The following is a 22,359-nucleotide window of genomic DNA, read 5'->3' as shown; positions in this document are numbered from 1 at the left end:
GGGGGGTGAATTGGCGAATATTTGTCTTTTCCTACCAAGTCATTTGCAGTTGGATACTTTGGGGAAAATTTGTACCGCGGCGGCGGCACTATGGCTGACTCTGTTTCGAATGACGTAAATAGGCAGTGGTGGCTACGCACGTGGTCCTGTAATCCAGCACTGTGGAGGCGAGGGTATCAACATAAATTAATTAAAATTAAAACCGCAGTGCAGGATCCTCCTGAAAAAGTCCCACAACTCAGCGTGGCTTTCCTCAATAAACAAATTATTTTTTTTCATCAATATCCAATGGATTAATCAATGTCCACTGGCAAATGCACTGCGCGTATGATTACGGTCAGTCCACCCGCAGTAATAACCAGGGTGGCCGGAGCCTTGAACCACCGCCAACCTCTGCAACGTGCGGAAAAATGTGTTGTCGCTTAGCCGAGTGAAAGACGTCCGCAGCCCTCGGTCAGTGGCCACCACAGGCGTTGATGTGAAACCAGCGGTTGCGCATTTCTTCACTCGACGCAGAGGTTCACGGTTCGAATCCAGCTGGTGTGTACGCACCGCGATAATGCATGAAGTCTGCTTCACAGTGAGCGTTAAAGAATGCCCTGACGTAATTCTTAAGGGTATAAGCCATTGTGTGCCGGCGTTGGGGGGGCCAAATTTCCCCCAAATTTCAAATTGGCCGCAAATTGCTCAATTGGGATTTTTACATCGCAATCGTCACCCCTCCTGGCAGATTGACGCCACAGGTCACTGTTGCAAATGAGACTGTATCCGTGGTCACTCAGCCAGCTATCAAAATACACTATAATGCAAGGGTGCTTAGGTGTGATTTCCTAGGTTCGAAGCTCGATGGTTTGTTACCGGTGATTGAATGGGGAAAGATTCATCCTGCTCAACAATTACCACATTAGGGTTTAATTTTGTTTTGCACTCAAATTTGCTGAATTCCAGCTCTGAGAATTAAAAATATTGGTTTGACTGGCAAGTGACAACGTTCTCTGTCTGGCAGATTGTGGGGGGCGTGGGGGATGGTGGGAAAGTGCTGCCCCCTGGTGTAGATGATAGGTCACTTGAAGAGATTTCAGTGATAGTTCTGCGGTATCTTGTTTGGCGGACTGTTCTCGAACACGGGCAATGCATTGCTCTGCGAGCGTTCCGAGTGGATTCAATTCGTGGAAAAGACTAAAGTAATCCGTATCCCCTAATATATGGACAGAGGGGGATAGGGAAGTGTGTTAAGGAGTATTCTGTTACTATTCCTGGGCTGTTCTCTTACACAAGGTGGTGCACTGCTAGCTGCATGAGTTCCGTACGTACATTTCTTCGCCTTAATGCAACGGGTGCTGAAAATACAGCAGAAGTAAAATAGTTTCAAGTTCTCAGATTTCTGTGAAGCGTCAAATGTAGAAACCGTGCCCGGACCCTGCGGGGGGGGGGGGAGACAGCTGCTTTGCCAGGCAGCCAGTGTGGCGTTGTGGGGTGGAGTGTCTGTCCGTGACGAATCATTGATTAAAATCGCTCCTTAGGCTCCACAGTACACACTCGTCAAATCACACGTACGAGAATCGGTAATTTTTAGTTTCGGGGAAAATTGTTCTGCACGTTTTTTTGACTTTGTCAGTGAATGGACCAACGAGATGGAGGTAACAAGGCAGTGTGGAAAGTGCAAATGAAATTGTGCGGACGAGGCGTAAGGAAGGAAGGATTAAAGTACCAACAAGACGGTACGAACGAGACAGTGCTCGCAGTTCCAACGATAAAATACACACGCGACGGGACAAATTGTGACTCTACACACGAGACAGACGCTCCGCATGGGACAATACGAACAAGATACAAAAGTTAAATTGAGTTCTCGAATCGAATCACCGTGACACTGAATCGTGACAATTTTTCCCATCGCGCGCGGCTCGTGAGGTGAACCCCGCGACACACCTCGCAGAAGTGGGTGGGGTGGGGGATGATGGTGCGTGAAATGAACGACGGCGACTGTCGGGACGAATAAATCGCCGGCGCGTTTGGAACATCACGGGCGTCTGGTCTGGTTTTGCGCTCTGTTGACAAAGCGGAGGCCCCGCCACGCGCCCAGTCAGCCTTGATTTTCATTTCCATGACTTTTTATTAGCTGCCGCCCCCCACCCACCACCCCTTCTCCCATCATTAAACCGTTGTGCAATTGTGGCTTTAAAATTTTTATTTCTTTTCTTCCAAGAAGTGTGTCGAAAGATAATTTATTGCTGCTGGGCTGTAATAGTATATCTGGCTGGTGTTCAACCGGCTGTCCTCCGCAAGCAGAAGGGGGTACGAGTTCAAATTCCAGCCATGGCTCGGCTGAGTACATCCATTTCTTCAGACCAGTAAACTCGCTACCACTTTGTGGAAAGCCAGCAGTGCGGCATATTGGTGAGACTAGTTCCTGTGATTTAAACCGGGTTGTTATGCGGAGTGAGTTCATAGTCTCGACCCAATCACCGATGACTGCAACAACAAAAAAAGCCATCACGTTACGGTTGATTCTGCACTTAATTTGGCTACATTTCATCTCCGAGAATTAAACATTTCGGTTTGGCTGTGATGGGACGAACAGTACTTTCTGTAGCAGGGCAACTAGGAAAGCACGTGCTCCCCTGCTGTGTGGGTCAAAGGTCACTTGGTTGAAGGGATCTCGGAGGTAGCTCTGTGATAACAACTTCCGTGGGTCATTCTCTAACACCAAGGGCTCCCTTTCTCTTCAAGAGTTTCGAATGGATATTTATTACGTATGCATATACGTTTAACTTATCTCGCACCATTTGTAGCCAATCGCGCTCATCAGGGGTACAGATGAACAAACTAAACACAGTGCACTTTAAAAGAAATTGGTTCTCAATCTAGATTTAAAAGTGTATAGCTCCAGTGGCGTCCTAATATCGGAAGGAAGAGCGTCATGCCGTGACTTTGACAGCAGTCAGGATAACATTTTTACTGGTAGGAACCTCTGGTTACACCAGCCCACAGGGGATTATTGTGTCCGTCCGTCCGTCGTACAGGGAGGGGCTGGGTGGGGAGGGTGGGGAGGGGCTGGTTGGGGAGGGGAGGGTGGGGCTGGGTGGGGAGGGGCTGGGTGAGGAGGGGAGGGTGGGGCTGGGTGGGGAGTGGCTGGGTGGGGAGTGGCTGGGTGGGGGGGAGCTGTGTGGGGAGGGTGGGGCTCGGTGGGGGGGTGGGGCTGGGTGGGGAGGGGCTGCTCACCCCGTGGTGCCCTTATAAAACTCAACGTTTAACCTACTCACGCCGGCTTGTGCCCGCCCTCACAGTCGGGTATATTTGCAGAATACACCACGCCGCCGTTGACCCTGGCCATTGACCGAGCAACCCAACGTTCCTACCAGCTCCCTCCGCAGGAATGTGTTAAATAGCAGCAACAACAGCAATAGGATTAGCGAGGCCTGTTGGAGGAGGCGTTTCTCCACCAAAGTGGCCTTGAGCCGTGAGAGCACGGTTTATTTATTTGAGCGGTGCTTCGTTAACTGCACCGTGAATTATTAATCGGCGCAGAAAGACAGCGTGCCGACGGCAGGTGAACGTGCAATATTGATGAACCCCCCCCCCCCCCTGCCCACAATATCGCTGTCCGGCCCGCAAGCGTGTCGTACGCAGGGAAAATTCCTCGGGATGTGTGTTTAAGTGCCTCTAATCAAACTCTCTTTCTTTTGTTTTGACACATCCACCGCCACGAGTGCTTTTTTTTTTACACACGACCATTGCAATCATAGGGCGTGCGAATGTTAATTTCAGCCTTTCAAAAGCCGTTTAATGTTTTACAGCCGTCTGTCTAATCGGTCACAACTCTCATCAGATGAAGTGGAATAACCGAAAGTGTTATTGCGTTCCGTATGTATATTCTATATTCCCCCCCCCCCCCCCGCTTCTAACGTGCTGAAAAAGTCACGTTTAATGAAGCGTAATCCTAGAGGATATTCAGTGGTGGTGACGCCAGCAATATATAGCGTAACGAAGTAAACATTGTGCCTAGCGCCAGCCTCGGCCCTTTTGCATAAAAAAAAATAACCGGAAATGTGGAAATCCAGGTGCTCCGGGGAAGATTTGAAAGGCAAATACTCCACCTTTGTGACCTGCGTCTGTTGTGAAGATGCATAGTAAATTCCCGCAAGCCTCCGACAATCTTCTAATGCAATACCTACTCGCTCCCCTTCGCGTGCACCTCCGACGAGCGCGGTTGGCTACGTACGACGGTGCGAAAGAAGTTCAACACACACGTACGGTACATACATACATTAATACAATTCAGCCGTGTAAAGATTCATGCCCACACCGCCCACACCCCGGACCCCAGAAGTTGAATTGACCGCTAACGTTTCGGGTATCGCGATCCACCAAAGGGAGAAACGTTTGTCTGGTTTTGACCGTCCACATTGTACCGGTTCCCATTTTGTCCAACTCATTTGTACAGTTGCGTTAGCTAAATTGGCTTTATGTATGCACATTGAACTTCTTTCGCACCGTACGTAGCCAACCGTTCTCATCGGAGATGCGGGGGAAGCACCACAAACTAAACACAAAAAGCAGTTTTAAAGAAATGAGTTTTCAATCTAAATTTAGAAGTGCATAGCTCCAGTGGCTTCCGAATATCGTAAGGAGGTGCGTTCCAGACGGCCGTAGAAGCGCATCACAAGCATGCAATTGGCAGAAAGCATACGTGACCAATTTTCATGCAATTCGTGGCCTGTATCGTGAACATAAGAATCTATTTTAATTGATGAATGTTTGTATTGTTACATGCTTGATATTTATGAAGGTCGGAGGGCCATGTGACTCGTGAGGTCACGTGCAATTTCCTCAATCCGGTTTATTTCCTATAACTCACCGCTTAAGCTATTTGTGTATAGCCTGCATGCATTTTCCTGTTGTGATAGGTTTTGTCATCACGTAGAGAACGTTGTGGATCTTAATTATTGTTGCCGTTTGGCAGGTTTTGGATTTTAATGATTGTTGCCTTCAGCAAGTGCTAATGTGGGTCCCCATAGAGGAGAGGTAGCAGAAGCCTTCTCGATATTTGAGCTCCCAAGCATCTGGCAGCATTGATTGATGACTGTACTCCACTGATGAGTCCTAATGAGAACAAAACCAGTCATCCCTTTGTTTCATTGCTTCCTGTTATGATGGCCAGATATTCCAAAGCGTTTATTTTTTATCGGGTGGCACGAAACAACAATAACTGCCATACATTCGGCTTTTGAGCTGGTGGTCTGGACAAGGCCGGGGAGCATCGTGCAAGTGCGGCAAGTGCGTGACACGCACGAGACGTGCGAGGTTGCGCCTCACCGCCGCTTTGTGAGAACACCGCTCTCTCTACCTTCCCCACGTCACTCGGTCTCGGGTGCGATGCGGCTGGCTTTTGAGAGCGATTGAGAGCCCCCCCTGCACACGCTCTCACACAGGGGGTGCTCGCAACTGCGTAGGCTGCTGTAGGCTGCTCGTCCGAGCTCGGGGATGTGATTGCAGCAGGCAAGGAAGCGATATGTCAAAAGTGTCTGATTCTTGTGAATGCCTCCGTTGTGGGCGGCTGTAGCCAGAGTGAACCAGCTGTGCGCAGCGTCTCAAAGCATCCAAACTTGCTTCCGGTTTGCAGTTAACCTCGCCCGTGGGCTCCCCTCTAGACGCACACAACACACACACACACTTGTTAAACCTCCTCTTGCTTTGGTAATGAAGTTGTGCAAATTAGTGTCGCCGCAAGTAAGTGGAGTTGCGAAAAAGCAAGTTGGGTTGTCGACGAGATGGTGTTCGCCGTGGGCTTGTGTTGAGGCGTCTTCTATGAGTTCAGGCGTCTTTTGCTGTGGCCGATAGGTTTTGTTTTCGAGAATCGTTGGTAGTCTTCGTCGTTTCACCGGTACTGATTCTCTCCCAAGAAACACTCCATCGATGGCTTGGTATGTGCGTGTATACACGCGTGTGTGTGTGTGTGCGCATATACATGTATGGGGAGCGGTAGTGCCGCGGCTGGTTGACCCGCTGCGCCACGAACCCAGCGACCCGAGGTCGATTCCTCTTCACGGCCATCGGTGCCGGTGACGGATATCCGAAGCGGTTCTGGGCCTCCCCTAGGTCAACTCGGCCTCAAATGAGTATCTGGTGCGATGTGTGAACATCGCCACTGGGGAGGAAAAGGTGGCCGGGCGAGGTGCTAGCACACTGACCCTCTCGTGTGCTGCGCCGACCTTCATAGGTGGCTCGCTAACAGCATTTGCCCCAACAACTCTGTTAAGGCTATACGGGGCATCTTGTATATACTGTACGTGTGTGCTGACTATACCACTTTCCTACTCGCCGTTCTTGATATAAATGGGCACGCGCCAACAGTACTCACTCCAACAAAATTCACGTCCATACAGTGGGGGTGTCTTTGTGTGTTTTTGTCTTTGCGAGTGCTTGTGTGCAACGGACGTGACATTTGTCTCATGCGCGATACTCCGCTGTATTCAAATATAGAAACAATTGCCCCTTGGGTATCGTCGGTTTTCCCAAGTTTGTGTTACGAAAGTTCGCATTGGATTTGAAAGCTTCCTGTGCGATGGCCACGGTGATGTCGTGCCGCTGAACGCCACTCTTCCGCCACCTAGTGGCTGGCGCGAGCTGAGGCCTTGTCCCTCACTGAGTGTACGTCCACTGGTCCACGAGAACGTGTCTCACGCCTTCTCCGTTATGTCTCCCCCCCCCCCCCACGACGCTCGGACTCTGACCGCGCCCGTGTCAACCTTCCGCGTGACCTCCACCACCCGGCTGCCCCCCGTTCTACCGAGCAGGTAAGACAATCGGCGCGGTGCTCTCACTGGGTTGGGGCAGCGTCCACTGCCCAGCAGAGGGGCGCGGTGGCTATGGTTGGACAGCCTCGCACAGTTACGGGGGGGTTGGGTGGGGGTGTGTAACGATCTCGCCCCTCTTGCGATTCAATGAACTGTTTGCGATTCGCGATTGTAATTATACAAAATTTCAAGAATCGGTGACAGTTTTTTTTTAACACTGACGAATGGAGGAGCGGGTGACTTTATTGGCTCCAGGGGTCATGCGGATCCGTTAAGCGCAGCATATAAATAGTGAGCGGCCCTTTGTCAATCCACTGCTGGGTGAAGGCCTCCCCCATGCTGTGTTAGTCGTGGGGTTGTTTGACCATACTTCACCATGCTGGTCAGTGCGGGTTTGTGGAAGTCGCTCACAGGGCCAGTCTTAAATGAAGTCACTCGCCACTGGTGTTAGCTGTGGCCGGGAATTGAATTCAGGTCGTCGTGTTCATAGCGTACTATGCACTGACCACTACATCACCCTTCCCCTCCGCACAGATTCGTACAACGTAAGCAAATTTTTGAAACGTCGATTTTTGCACAAACACACACTATACATTTCATGTATCGTAGACTTGGCAACCCAGTGGCAGAATGGTTGTAAGCCCGCTGTGCTATGAACCTAACAATCTGAATAAAATTGCCAAACAGGGCTAACATCATGTGACCATAACCCCCCCACCCTCACCAACCCTCAATGACCAGCTCGGTGAACAATGTCAACCAAATCCACGGAACCAGACACATGGTGATACCTTCATCAATGTGCTTCTGCGGACGTCTGGACCGCTCTTCCTTCCGATATTAGGAAGCCACTGGAGCTATGCACTTTAAAACAATCTAGATTGAAAACCTGTTTCTTTAGAACTGATTTTTGTGTTTAGTTTGCTGTCCTTTTCCCCTCGCACCTCCGATTAGCGCAGTTGGCTACGTACTGTGGGAAGTAAGTTAAACACGCCATACATCGAGCAGTGGAAATGCACAGGGCGACAAATAATTTATCTTTTATCTCGACATGACGATTTGGTATGAGTGGGTCGATTCATCGTCACACCCTGTCCCTCTGCAGGAGTCCACGTGCCCTTGACACTCAGGGAAGTAACGATCCGTCACCGTCGAGCACAGAATGCTTCTCCACTAACCCTACGATTCCATGAATTGTCGCTGTTTAGGACGGGGGGCCTTGCCGTTTGACGCAAAAATCGATCACATTTGATATTTATTTGCACTTTTCTCGTGTGTGTGTGTGTGGTCTTTCTCGTTTGTTCTCTCTTGTTCGTTCGAGAAGGTGAAATGTAATTTTCGCGTGATGTTTCCTTAGTCTTCTTCCCAATGGCAGCTCTCTGACTCGGTCTCCCTCCAGTCCTGTCGAATGACGATGAGTTTAAATTTGACCATGTGGTCCCCCACCCCCCTGCCCCCCCCCCCTGTTTCCTTTCTTCAAGTTGTTAGTCGGCATCAGCCTCGAGGCCTCTTTTCAATATCCTTCCAAAGCGTCCTTCACCAAGCGCTCATCACCTCTGAGAATCTGTCCACACCACATCTTATCGCCTCACCTCGATTGTCGTAATCAGACTTCTCTCCGTCTGACACCACAGCCCACATCTCCATACTTCTCGTGTTTTCCTTTCTCAGTCCCAGGTTTCTGCCGCACAAAACACCGCTACCCCTTCATGCTAAGATAACCATTTGCATATAATTTGCATTGGTGTCATGCATTATAATGTCTTACGCGATTCTACGCATTTAACACATTCCTGCGGAGAGAGCTGGTAGGAACGTTGGGTTGCTCGGTCAATGGCCAGGGTCAACGGCAGCGTGGTGTATTCCGCAAATATGCCCGACTGTGAGGGCGGGCATAAGCCGGCGTGAGTAGGTTAAACGTTGAGTTTTATAAGGGCACCACGGGGTGTCCACCCCCTCCCCACCAAGCCCCACCCCTCCCACCCCCCACCCTGCCCCACCCTCCCCATCCAGCCCCTCCCCACCCTCCCCACCCAGCCCCTCCCTCCGCCCCCAGCCCCTCCCTGCACGACGGACACAATAATCCCCTGTGGGCTGGTGTAACCAGGAGGTCCCTACCAGTATTACTGCACGTGTGAAAATGGAGATGGAACTGGCGCATCGTTATGCGCCTGGTCTCCCCTGGTTTGTTTCCAGAAATCGCACTGCATCTTCCCACGCACTCCGCTTGCTCAACGGAGTTCACGCGATATCTGTGTTGGTACACTGTGCCGGTAGCTCGCTGAGAATAACTAATGGGGGGGGCGGCGTTTAAGCCGGCGCTTTTGTCGCGTGTGAATGTGTGAATGCCAAGGAGCCGGCTTGCTGGGCTGGAGCCAAGGGGTCGTAGGGGACATTGGCTGGCCAGTGTCCCACGGAGGTCCTCAAGGCCCGCGTTTGCGCGTCCGACGATTTATCGCCATGTCCCACATCCGGCGTAACGTAACATTGGCTGTAAAATCTCACTTGTGCCTCGTCACAAAATCAATTCCAATATCTTCTCTTTTTTCATGTTGAAATAGATTTTTCTACAAATCTAAGTGTAACCCGTATTTGTTAGTGGGTCGCTAAAGTGAAAACGTAACCGTAATATTGAAACGCGTCAGTCCGTCGGGGGAAATGAAAATATAATTAAATCCAGCGGACGATCAAAAGCAATACGTCCCTGCGGGTTGAATCATCACGATCCGTACACCCCCAAGAAATGCTCTCGGGTTCAGGGTTTGCACAGCAGTTGGTGAGACAATGGTACGTAGAAAATGTGAACTAATCTCCATCTATAAGAGGTTTATTTGGTTTATACATATGACAAACCAAAATATCTGACAAATTAACACGATCTAACCCAAAAAAACACCTCTTCTGGATAATTTTGGCCACGAAAGCCTGCGTGTTAAACTAATCTCCATCTGTTCAACCTGCGTGGGATCGAGTGTTGTCCCCTCGCATGTGTGGGTTCTCTCCAGGTGCTCCGGTTCCCTCCCACATACGTATTAATTGGTCCAAAACATCTGAATGTATCGAGGACCGCAAAGCTTGGGCATTTGTTGGCGCCCGCTCAATGCCTGTCCGCCCTCCCGCTCGTCTCAGATTTCACTCTCCCTCTTCCAGAGTGAGCAAGTAATGTGCGGTGGCGGTGGCGCATTACAAGTTGAATTTATTATTATGGAATCGGTTGTATAGAAGATTGCATTTTAAATCACTCGCCAAAAATAGGGGGCTCGGTTTTGTCTGCGTGTTTGTTTCTGGCCACGGCGAGTGGTGGTGCAGCGGTTAGGGCGCTGCGCTACGTACTCGGCGACCGGAGTTCGATTCCCGCTCACGGCCAACACCGGTGGTGATTATCTCAACTGGTCTTGGGCTTCCCCCAGGTCGACTCAGCCTCAAATGAGTGCCGGGTGTGGTACGTAAACATCAGCGCTGCGGAGAGACAAAGGCAGCCAGGCATTGGCCACCCATCCTCACCTCCGTTTAGCATGGTTGGCTACGTACGGCGCAAAAGAAGTTCAACATGCTGTACATACATGCATTGTCGCCACACTGCTTCCACTCCCCACCGATGTTTGAGGAGGGAGTTCGGTTCCAATGCCATTATTGTCCAGTCCGGCTTTGCCAGAATTATCCTCGCCCTGCCAGGAGTGGTGAATCCAGCTGCCGTCGAGCACTTTGCTCGCGCGTGATTACTTCGCAAGGGATGCTGCCTCCTTCTGCTTCATCTGCAACGCTCGATCCTTACTCTCAAGCGGTTGCGATCCACCTGCGCAGCCCTTGGAATGGCACGTGGTTGGCACATGTAAAGCCCGCGTCTCACCGTGCCTGCAGGTGGAGTGGCTCTGGTGTGTAGCAGCTTCTTCATTCAATTTGCTTTCGCAGCAGGGGTGCAGGGGAGTGGGCGCAACTTCTCTTCCCTTAGCCCTGAGCCTTTGGTGGAAATTCCACATTCCTGTGGTGAGTCTGTCCATAGGACAACTGTTTGTGACGTAGTTGTGCTATCAACCCAAGACGGAAGAGTCAGCCCCAAGCCAGGAGTTGAACTCTCAAACTTCCGGATGTCGTGGTCGGCGTGTTGAGACGAAACAGCAATTCAGGTTCTCCACACGGTGGCGCTGGACTACCGCAATATGAAGGTGTTTGACAAAAACGGCTTCCGAAACAGCTGTCTATTGCCCCCCCTTTATCTATTTATCCTTCATCATGTGTGTGCAATGAAGAAGGGTCATTGCCTGAGACGTCACCTATTATATTGTTTTCTTTCAAGGCCGAAGTGTTATTGATTAATGCCTCCCCCCCCCCCTTGGTTAATTCAACGTAGGTGTCGATGTCTGTAGCTATAGCTCCCTGTGTGGTCATCGTTGCTAGGCAGCAAATCATTGACCAATACGGGGGATGCTGTGTAAGCACCCGAGACACAGCCGCATGCCCACGTAATTGGGACCGGAGGCGCACGGGTGTGCCACGCTTTTATCCCCAAACCTGGTACGAACCAACGCACGAGGCAAACGTCCAGAGGAGATGTGATCATGTGTTACTTGAGACACGGTGGCTTTACGTACATTTCATTTGCCTACCCCACTGTTCCACCTTGGGGGGTGTGGGAGGTTTTTTCCCTTAAAGGGCAGCAGAATTACACTCCCCCGGAGATTGAATCCCCCTCTCCGCCCTCGTTTGTTTCCATTCATTAACTTTGGCCAGAGGGGGGGGGGGGGCGGGTGGGATGCATGGAACAAACATAATCTTTCACAACAGCAAGGTGTCATGCACAAGCTTATATATATTAAAAATATATATACTTTCATAAATGAGATGTTGATTACAGTAACGGGGATTGGCTTCTTCGTGGACCTATGAAGATGCCAATATAGTACTACAAATCGCCTGACTGGTGTGTAACTGTCTCGTTTATTAAAATATAAAAAAAAAATATTTAGGCCGGTTATACCACAACTTGTGGTCCCGTGTTCATGATCTGTGCCATTGCCATTCGCCACTCAGCGGCCGCTGACGGCACCACGGCGCTTGTGCCAAGCTTATTAGATCTACTTTGAGGCCACGTGAAATGTTGACGGCTCGCTGGTGTGAGGACACGGTGACACACCCAGGTGTCGTGGGTGAACTGAATGCACCACCTGTGCTCTCTATCGTGCCCACTTATAATGGCACGCACATACTCACGAATTTTATTTATAACCAGGTGAGAGTCCACTGGGACAGGTGTCTATTTATTGAGTTTGAGATACAAGGGAGGTTGTGACTTCCACTCTCAACAAATCTGAAAGGTGGATGCTCTGGCGGGTCAACGCGTATTATCGCTGCTCTGCCACTCATCTCACGCGGAGCGCTGCGTGTCCACCTGCTTTCGTGTTAATATTTCATGCGGACCTTGTGAGCGACTTCTTTCACGCACGCATGCACGCACGCATGCACGCACGCGAGCACTGTTTCGTTCCGAATCGCATGGATGCTGCTGTGTTTGCCAAACACTGCCACTCTGAAGAAGACGGCTGCAGCCAATCTGCAGTCCTATCCCCATCTCCTGACCCCCCCCCCCCCCCCCGGCGTACCCAGAAACTCGCCCATTGCACGTCCGATTAGCACGGTTGGCAACTTATGGTGCGATTGAAGTTCAACGTACATTCGTGCATTGCTAGCCCGGGAGCTCCAAAACTAATTCTGATCGGCGGCAGCGGTGTGTTTAAGCGCAGTAGTGTTTACTTTCTATTTTTGCAGCTGTTTGACACGCTTTCTCCGTCCATTCTCAGTCGACGAGCGTCAACCCGCACAGACCTGCTCCTCGAGAATATCTGGAAGCGAAGATCGTTCCGCCCGCGGCAAATCCTGTCCACCCTTGCCAGTCGCCCTGGCAACAGATTTTTGTTGAGTACTCGCTCGCTCCCCCGTAGTATTGTTTGTTTGCTCCTGGGAGCCACTGAGGTGTGTTGGTAGGGGCCAGTCTTCACTGGGCTCTTACATGGGGAGGGGCGGCGAATGTTGAGGGGGATTTTGATGGCAGCTTTACAATCAAAATGGCATTTGTAGTTATTGTCGGTGGTGGTGGCGGCGCAGTTTCTTTGCCGACTCGCTTCACCTGGCTTGTGAGTGAGCAGGCGAGGAGTGACAGCGAACCTTCAACGGTGTATTTAAGGGCAGTTGTTCCCAATCGTATTATTTTTAAAACTTAATTAATACATAGGTTTGATGAGACAGAGTAGCTGTACTTCGGTACCCGTGCTTAATTTGTGTTTTTGATGATTTACCTTCTAAAGAAATCTGGCCATGTCTCGCACTCCCAGAGAGGGAATCTTGCACCCCCAGGGGGTGCGTGCACCCCAGGTTTAAGAACCAGCGATTTAAGGAATCGATTAGGTTTCCTTGTAGAGGTGCTGGACTGGGTAGGCAGGCGTTTTTGGCATCGGTAGACTTAAACTCTTCGATCAAACCCCCCTGGATTCACCCGAATCCATCAATTATCTCAAGCGAAGCAGAGAGAGGAGCCTGGTGAGTGCTTGGGTTAGATTCTGCCTGGGAATGCCACAGGTGTTGTTGTTGTTGCAAGCATTGCTTACGAGGTGGCCAGCAATGGCAGTACTCCATTGGATTCTTTAATCTGATCTGTGCGCAGGTACGAGTGATACCGTCCGTTGGTAATGGAATTGGCCGAACATCCCAATGTGGGATTCTCCCGGAAGAAGCTGAACAAATGACGTTATGGCAGGATAGACTATATAAGCAGCTTCATGACATTTGGAAAAGAGTGCAGCAAGAAAAGTTGCAGATGTAATCGGGGAGAGGACGTGCCAGTGGGATGAACACACGTGCAGGATGGAGAAGGCGACAGTACCCAGATAGGAGGGTATCCATGCAATAGCTGTCTGATCTAACAGAGGGATGCGGTAATGGTGGCATCGACGGCAGTGGCGGCGATGACCTCTGGACCTTGACACCACCTGAACGAGGCCTTCGTGTGCGTGCGCGTGGTGGTGATCGGTTGCGGCGTGCGTGTCAGGTGCTCGAGCCGGTTGCTACGTGCCACCGAGCGTTTCCGAGGAGAGACTCGAGCCCCTTGGCTCCTTGGGACGACGACGTTGTTGTCGTCGTCTGGTCGGTCGGGTGGGAAACGCGTCGCCCCCCCGTGTCGTCCCCCGCGACCCCCGCCCCTGAATCTTCGTGTTCCCACATCCTGGGATGAACTTCGCCTTCAATACGGTCGTTAAAGTCGATGGTCACCGACTGTTGAGCGGTCTTCAAACCGGTTTGCTGGGATTTATTTGGCATACCGAGGGCTCAAACGTGCGCTGGTCTCGCGCGCAACGATTCATGGGGGTCGTCCTCACAATGGCAAATTACGGAAACTCCCGGTTGCTATTCCGAGAACATCTTTCAACCTTTCATTGCGTCTTTTTTCATAACGCAGCCTCCGCTCCGCTGCATCCCTTCGGTTTATCTTTGGTCGGCGTGCTGCAGCAGTTAAATTATTATTTGGAAATTCCCAAGCCACGTCGTCGTCGTTTGCTACACTCCGGATCGTCGATATTACCACCTCCATGCGCGACAGGAGGCCCTGCGGCTCATTAACACTCCCGGCTTCCCCTCCCTTTTGCCGGGAAAAAAAAACCTTGACGAGCGTGGTGAACATCGGTAGAAGCTCGCGTAGCCCTCGTGATCTCGGACCGATTCAGACAGATTGCGTGCGTGCGGGGAGCGGCTCTCCAGTAGGTGTGGCCATCGCAGCGTCTCCTTATTTTTATTTATTTCTTCCTTCATTCTGGGTGTGGCCTGCGTGCGTGCTCTCGCTCGCTCTTGCGCGCGTGTCTCTCCGCTACCGGCTTGGCAGCACCGACGCTCTCTCGTCTTGTTGCTCTGCGTGCGCCAGTGTTTTGGCACGCGTAGACAGCCTTGAGTAGAGGCGTCTCGATAATCGTGCGTTTTCGCGCCATTGGCTGCCACCGTGCTGCGACGTTAAAAAAAACTTCAGTGTAGCCGGTGCCGTTGAGCGGCCGGCAGCCGAAATTTTGAAGCGTTTAAAAAAAAAAACATTTTGTAGGGGTTTGGATTGGATTCGTCTTTTTTTTTCTCCTTTACGCGTTCTCACTTGAATCGAGCCTTGAAGACCCAGCAACGTGTCTAATTGTAGAGACGCTCGGCCGCGTGTATTTATAGTTACGTGTAGCTGGCATGCACGTAGGAGCCCCACTTTTGGAATGTTTTTTCTACCGTCAAATTGCAAGTTTAATATTTAACTGGAAGCTCGTGCAGTTTCGCAAGCGATCGGGCGTGTGCGGTATTCTGTTCGTAGCGTGGCAGATGTGTTTCGCCAAACTCGTGTTGGGCTGCCCGACCCTTTGGTAAACTAACAGAGTGGTGCTGCTGCTGCTTCGCCGATACGAGGAAACAGTCGAGCGCAATCGTAACTTGCCGAGTCTTTCTGATGCGGCAAAATAGATTAATACTCTTTTCAAAAACCTTACGTTTCCAAAGTGAAGAATTCTTCGTGTTGCTTTTCTACAACTCAACTTGTGCTGCCGGAGTAGCGTAGCTGGACCGAGACGCGCTGGACAGTTTCCAAGTGGACTCGGCGGCCGGCACTTGTACGGAGCAGCGCTGGAAGATGACCTTCTAGACCTCTGGTGGTGCCTCAAGTTTTTCACGAACAGCTTAAAAAGCGGCCTCACGGCACCACGTCCGTGTCACATTCGCCGCTTTGCCTGTGACGACCGACGACAGAAGAAGGACGTGGAAGAAGCAGCGAAGCCCTTCCTTCGCCCGGGGATCTCGGGCACAGACCGGGCGCGCGCAGGCACGACCCCGACGCCACGGCCCCCAGCATGTCGAAGTGCCGCCCGGCCTCGCTCGACCTGGACGCCTGCAGCTGCTGTCTCTCCGTGGCCAAGTCGAGCCCCGTGCTGCGCAGTCCCACGCTGGCGCACCTCTGGGACAAGCTGCTGGTGGCCGAGCGGCTCGAGAGCATCCTGGCGCAGCCGCAGCAGCCGCAGCAGCAGCAGCAACCGTCGTCATCGCCGCCCTCGACGCCGCTCCTGAAGATTCTGCGCGACCCTCGCCTGCTGGCGGCCAGCGGCCTCGGCTCGCAGCCCGGGGAGCAGACGCTGCTCGCCATCTTGCTGTTCTTCCACAGGTGAGGTGTGAGTGGGGGGGTGGTGGCAGGGGGCGGCGGGCGCGCGACGGGTGGCGATGACGACTGGGATGGGTGGCGGCTTGGACGGCTTGCGGGTGGATGGGTCAAGCGGGGTTGGATGGGTTCAAGCGTGTTGGATGGACGATTGGCGCCCCCGCTGCACTCTGGCGGTTGGCTCGGTGTGGCACGAGCAGTGCCAGATCCAGTCCGCGCGCCAGTCGCGGTGCAAAGTGTTGAGTTTGTGGAAATGTTTTTGTGAGCGTCGGCAGCCCCGTCGTTATTTAAGTCATCTCGCCAGGGTGGCGGGACATTGCAACCTTTACATCAGAAGGAAATATTCAACGACGGTTTTGATGCAAAGCGTGATTTGTGGCACCATTGAACAGTCTAGCTTGGTTTACCCAGCACAAGTTATATTGCGCCATGGTGGAGAGATGTTAACGCCCTCGCCTGGTATGCAGGAGGTCGTGCCTTCGATCCCGACCCTGAAGCCTGGTATATGTGGAGTTTGCGTGTTTTCCCCGTGGCCGCGTGGATTTTTCTCCGGGTCCTCCGGTTTTTCCCTCGACATTTCCACATGATGAGCCACTTCGTTGAGCTATAATTTCGTGAACCAGGTCGCTTCTGATGAAGAGCTGTGTCCAGCTCACTGGGCCTTACCTGGTAAAATAAAAAATTGTTTACTTCAGTTTTGTTCGTGAAAGCTGGCGTGTTCGCTCAAGTATTGACTGCCTCCACGCAGAGAGAAGCGACGCTCCAGCCCAGCACCTGCTACCGTGGGGTGCGACGACTCATTAGTGTTCTTTTCTTCCTCCTCCACTCTTCACCGTACGTAATGTTGCTTACCTGACCATTGCAGCCACCAAGTGGCAGCTACGTGCGCCACAGTGTAAAACACAAACTTGAGTTGATTTTTTCAATCGACCCCCCTCACCCCACCCCCAAAAGTGTGATTATTTTTTACGAGCCGCGCGGTCAATCCACACCCCCCCCCCACCCCCTCGTGATGGCCGCTTGACTGTTTACTTTGTCAGCCTCGGCGTCTTCAACCTCCCTTTCGTTCACGAAGGAGGCGTATTCCCCGCGGTCTTCACAGGCTCCGTGCAGAGGAGAGCTAAGTCGTGTGGCTCTCCCACAAATCCCCCACTTGTTTCTCTGCACTACCCATGATATCGGAAGGCCCTCTTGTCGTCCCCCCCCCCCCCCCAAGCTTTTTGCGATGGGCGTGCGAGCAGGAGGGTTCAGTTGCCCTGGCACACCTGCCCGCGCGGTGTTGTTACAGGTGTCCGATGAAAATTGGCCAACAAACGTTTAAGCGTGCGCGGCGTGCCTAAAATTCGACGATCATTAGTCCATGCGAATACTCGCCCACCACTCGCGCCGTCTGGATTCTACGAATCGTCACGATTGTGGGTCGCAACTCACTCCGAGGACCTGTTGCGGCTTTGCCGTTGCGGCGAATGAGGAATCCACGATTGCTGTGTCGTTGACTCGCAACAATGTTGGCACACAACCTCTGTGCATTGAACGTACAAGATGGCATGCTAATCGCAGTGCCGATGCGTCGCTCCCTGCCTAGGGGACAGGGCGGCTGCTCATGCGGTTGCGTGCTCCTCGCACGGGCCTGGTCTGGGCATGCACCGCACAGGTGAGTGACCCTGAGCCACCGCCGACAGCTGCCCTGGCAAGGCGTGTGCACCTGCGCGACTTCAAACGAAACACTCCACTGGAGCTTTCGGGACATGGCTCCGAGATTAGTTGCGGGCACTTAGGAATTGTCAGCACTTCCTCTTGATCCCATTTAGATTTTGTCTTTCAACTCTCACGGACTTCACGCGACGATCATGCCCTGTCGCATGGAGAATGCAAGATGTTTTCACGTCAGTGGCTCGCTGATGATTCCTAAACGTTACGATATGCCGCTTGGGACTTTCTGATGACGGACTCCTGGTTGTGGAGGGAGTGCCACGCGATGGCACATCGTCTCTGAGACACATCACATGACCCACGTTCCATTACCGCCCTTCGTCTTTTCTTTAGATGGAGTCCTCAAAAGCTCTTAAGCCAGGGGAGGTAGGGGAAAGGAGTAGATGCGGGAAGCCACTTGTGCTGTAACTCTCACGGTAACTCCACTCTGAAAATGTTGTCGGAAAATAAAATGTGTGCACTTTTACCGCCTCTGGCAGAGCTGGCCACTGTAAACGCTTTAGTGGCGTCCGACAGGGAATCTTTGTAATGAAGTGGTCATTCTCTCTGCTGCGGGACGGAATGTCGCCACACGGGCGGAAGCTACCGGGGCTTCTCGCTTTGCATTTTCTTTGGCCGGCGCCGGGGTGGGAAGAACAAGAAGTTTTGCCATTGAATTTACTTCGCCGTTCATATTCTGACCGTCAATTCACCGGCGACTAATTCAAATTTTCACCCTTGGGGCCAGCCTGCCCACCCGGATAGGGCCAATGCGATCGCACCCAGTGATGAGAGTTTTATTATTTTGCTGCACCACTGCCATTGAATATACCTTTCCGTTCATATTCTGGCCGTCAATTCACCGGCGACTAATTCAAATTTTCACCCTTGGGGCCAGCCTGCCCACCCGGATAGGGCCAATGCGATCGCACCCAGTGATGAGAGTTTTATTTTTTTGCTGCACCGCTGGCAGCAAGCGGCGAGGAGCCGTCTTTGCGCACAGCCGAGCGATGTTCCACGGCGGCTCGAGGTCTGGAAATGAAAAGAGGCGCAGAGAAAAGTTTCCCGACGTGCGTCCTTATTTCCCTTCGGCAACATCTGAGCCCCCGGTGGAGAGGGCTCCTCGCTGTCCGTGGCGGGGGGGGGCGGCATGTGCTTTGAACTCTCGTGGTCATTGGCGAAGAAGTCTTTGGGCTTGCGCCACCCTTGTGCTGTGCGTGGGGTTTTTTTGTTTTTGCCAAAAAGTAAAAAAAACAAAGTGGCGATTTCGGGACAGTTTGTCTTTTTGATAAGACTACCCCCCCCCACCCCGGCGAAGGTGGTTTGCTTTAAAGCCGCCGTGCGTTTCGTCGTGAAGTTTTGGAGGTCGACCGTAAAAGTTAAGTATATTAAAAGAGTGGTTTTGTGCTTTTTGAAACAAAAGCAGAAGGGGGGGGGGGGGGCGTTCAAAAATAGCAAGAAAACTGCGTTTTTTTTATACGTTCAAGCGTTCAAGTAATCTTAACGATTGCTGGCTTTTCAATGCAATCCACTTTGAGTATGCGCTCTGCAGCGTGCGAGGTTTTTCCTCAAAAACCTTATACCGGCACGCAAATATGAACCATCCGCACTCCACTCCACACACTCTATGCTTTGTTTACGAGGCACAGAAATCACGCAATTAGCCATGACTGCACAATTACATAACAGGCCATTTGTCTTTCAGTTGTTTCTCACGCAATATTTACGTCAATCATCCAAAATGTTGTTCTCGACAGTTGCTGCTTCCGCGGTTTGAGCCAGGCGATCGCGCAGCTAAAAACAATCCTGGGCGACCTTAGTCGAGCCAGCCTTTCCATCTCCTCGGCAGCCCGCTTGTTATGTAACTCTGCGATAAACCTGAATTTGAATGGCAGGAAGAAACCTCTGGGAAGCCGTTGCGTTGTTCCCACGCCATAGTCCACCACGCCGGTTAGTGTGCTGCCGCCCGTCCGCCCGGGAACGTATCGTCGTTGTCGCCCGGTGATCGTCGTGAGAGCAAGGACGGGCCAGCGGGCCAAGCGTCGCCACGAAATGTGGCTCAACTCGGGATATAGCGGGAGGAGGAAGATCCTTTGGCATGTACAGCGGCGGGAGTCAAACCCGTTACTCTTTCGAACGTAAATATTTGCGTGAAGTGTTATTGGGGGGAAAAATTAAGAAATAGAAAGCAGTGGGGACGATTCGGCCGAGATACATTTTTGAGGCCGTGCCCTGGGCTTGGAGTTTTTGAGGGTCTTGCCCGGTGCAACTCTCGCCCTGCCTTCCTGCGAGCGGTGGAGGGAGGCCCGTTTGGGCGTGCCGGTCGCTTCTGCCCGCACTCGGAAGAGGAGGGCCACTTCGGGTGGGCCGGCTCCACCCTCGCTTTGCCAAGTCGGCGCCAAGGAAGCTCTTGCGTGGAAATCTTAATTCGCCGACCTCTCGTGACCCGTGAGCGGGGTGGGGAGGTGGTGAGCTAAAGTGAATGAGGGCATCAACGAGGTGTTCCCTGCTCAATAGACCTCCTCACTGCTGCCATCAGTGGCCAAAGGAACATTGAAATTGTCTTTGAGAAATGCAGCCGACCTGCTTTGACACGATCACCACCACAGGTTTTTTTGTTGGTACTTGGCCAACACCTCTGAGGTTGGTCTCCATGCCCCCCCTCGCTCCTCCCCCGTGGGGGGGGAGGAAGGGAGTGGGGAGGTGCGTTCGCTTGTGCACGCACACACGCGTCCTCTATCGCGTGTGTTACTCTGCTGTTGACAGCAGCTCCCGCCGTAATTTTATTTTCTCTCTCGAGCGTGTCCCTGTCGCGCCTGCCCCACGTGCGCTCCAGGGCAGGGGGGGTGACGTGCGGCTGTCAAGACATTGACGAAGAAATCGCAACACTTGAGCTTGGGACTTCCTTTCCCGCCTCGTTTATAATGGCGCGCTGCCGGCCGTATGCCTCGGGAGTAGCCGGGGAAGGGTTTATGTCTCGTGGATTTATTATTCGCGTGGTGTGTGATGCCGTGTTGCCGGTGACACAAACTGTGCGGCACCTGAAGGCGCAACACATTACAAATGTTGTCTAGACCGGGAACGGAATGTCCCTGCCGCATGCAGTCAATTAACCAGGATTTATCAGATTAAAAAAACGTCACCTTGTTTTCGAGTCGACCCTACACCTGTTTTTTTGCGAACTGAATGGTACAGCACACTACTTGTGTGTGCGCGCGCCAGCGAAACTCTCTTTGCTTTGTCTTCTTTTTAAATATTTAAAACGTCGCAAGCCATCATCGTGCCCTTTGAGCTCTTTGTGTTGTTTCGCCGCTCGAGTTGAAACGAGCAGCGTACGGTGGAAGCGAGGGGCATTCGTCGCCTTAATCCGCTCGCTTGGCCGGCTGAGCTGGTGGCCGTAGCCGTTGCCGCACGTCGCTGAAGGCCGCCCGCTGCTCGCTGGCTCGGAGACGGCGACCATTCCACGTTCCGCCTCCCTCGTTCGTGGGCCTTCAGTGTCCTCCGGTGGCCTCTGATGGCCTCCGTTGGCCTGGCGTGTGGCGCTGTGCCGTCTTGCGCAAGAGTCGCTTAAAAGTCGGCGACTCCACGATCAGAACGCCCGTTGAGCGCCCACCCATATCCATAAGCGTCGCTAAGCTCGCGGTGGAAATTCCACATTGATTAAATTGGAAGCGATTTAAAGCTTTTGTGACTGCAGGGATTCATCTTCTTGGTTCTTTCGGTAAAGTCACGTAGAATGTAAATAATAAAATAATAAAAATGAAACATAATAAAATAATTCTCACGACGTTTCGGCCACAACGCAAGCTGCCGTCCTCAGGTGGAGAGCAGGTCTGTCGAGAAGACTCCGTCCTCAGGTGGAGAGCAGGTCTGTCGAGTAGACAGAGTCTTCAGACGCTTGCGTTGTGGCCGAAACGTCGTGAGAATTAATTTATAATGTTTTATTTTTATTATTTTATTATTTCCATTCTACGTGACTTTACCGAAAGAACCAAGAAGATAAATTGGAAGCTTTCGACGAAAACTGAATACGCGGGTGGGTATTGCAGTGTTTCACAAGCCTGCACTGACCAACGTGGTGAAGTATGGTCAAACAACCCCTGCGCGTTGGGGTGACGTTGAGTCAGCGGTGGTTTGAAACGTATTATTGCGCCGCGTCAACACCCAGTCAGATATTCCGCCGTGCAGAACACGGTGGTCGCCATGGTGGCTAGGAGATGTTAACTACCTCGCCTGGTATACAGGAGGTCGTGGGTTCGATCCCAACTCTGACACCTGTATATTTTTATTCGGAAGCCACTGCAGCACCGTCACCTCTTGCAAAAACTGGCTCGTGGTGGGGGAGGAGGGGGGTGGCGTTTGAAGATAACTTTCTTGTCACCTCTATAGTGAGTGTAATTTAATAGCGCCGCGGTGCGTTACGGTCAACATGGCATAAAGCCTCGACAATACGACACGCGTGTGCTTGCGTGCGGGCGGGCGGACGTGCGAGTCCGCGTGTTTCACTGGGGAACTCCCGCGCTGGTGTGTCTGCTGGCTTATGACCCGGCTCATGATCGATTTTGCTGATCGATTCAAGGTGGAGGTTTTCTCGCGTTGCTTAATCACACATTTTTTTTGCCATTGGTAATAGCGTGAAGAATGCTATGGACTCCCAACCGATTAATAATAATAAAGAAATAACTTTTATCAAAGGAACAATCT

General features: G+C 51.9%; 1 protein-coding gene across 2 annotated transcripts in view; it reads left to right on the top strand.

The window, feature by feature from the left end:
• LOC144732603 (uncharacterized) overlaps positions 1-22,359 on the top strand; it is a 98,735-nt gene that overhangs the window by 39,039 nt on the left and 37,337 nt on the right. The window contains exon 2 of one of the 2 annotated variants that reach the window (XM_078614077.1): positions 6,801-6,882. The exons of the other annotated variant lie outside the window; for it this stretch is intronic. Within the exon in view, the coding sequence (XP_078470203.1) occupies positions 6,801-6,804 (4 nt within the window). The 3' untranslated portion in view covers positions 6,805-6,882. Of the gene's footprint in view, positions 1-6,800; positions 6,883-22,359 lie in introns of those variants that run through there. 2 annotated transcript variants of the gene reach the window in all.

The sequence above is a fragment of the Lampetra planeri genome, chromosome 43, assembly GCF_965212315.1.
Source record: "Lampetra planeri chromosome 43, kcLamPlan1.2.h2, whole genome shotgun sequence".
NCBI classification, from domain to species: domain Eukaryota; kingdom Metazoa; phylum Chordata; class Hyperoartia; order Petromyzontiformes; family Petromyzontidae; genus Lampetra; species Lampetra planeri.
This window is presented reverse-complemented; position numbering and strand designations above follow the sequence as displayed.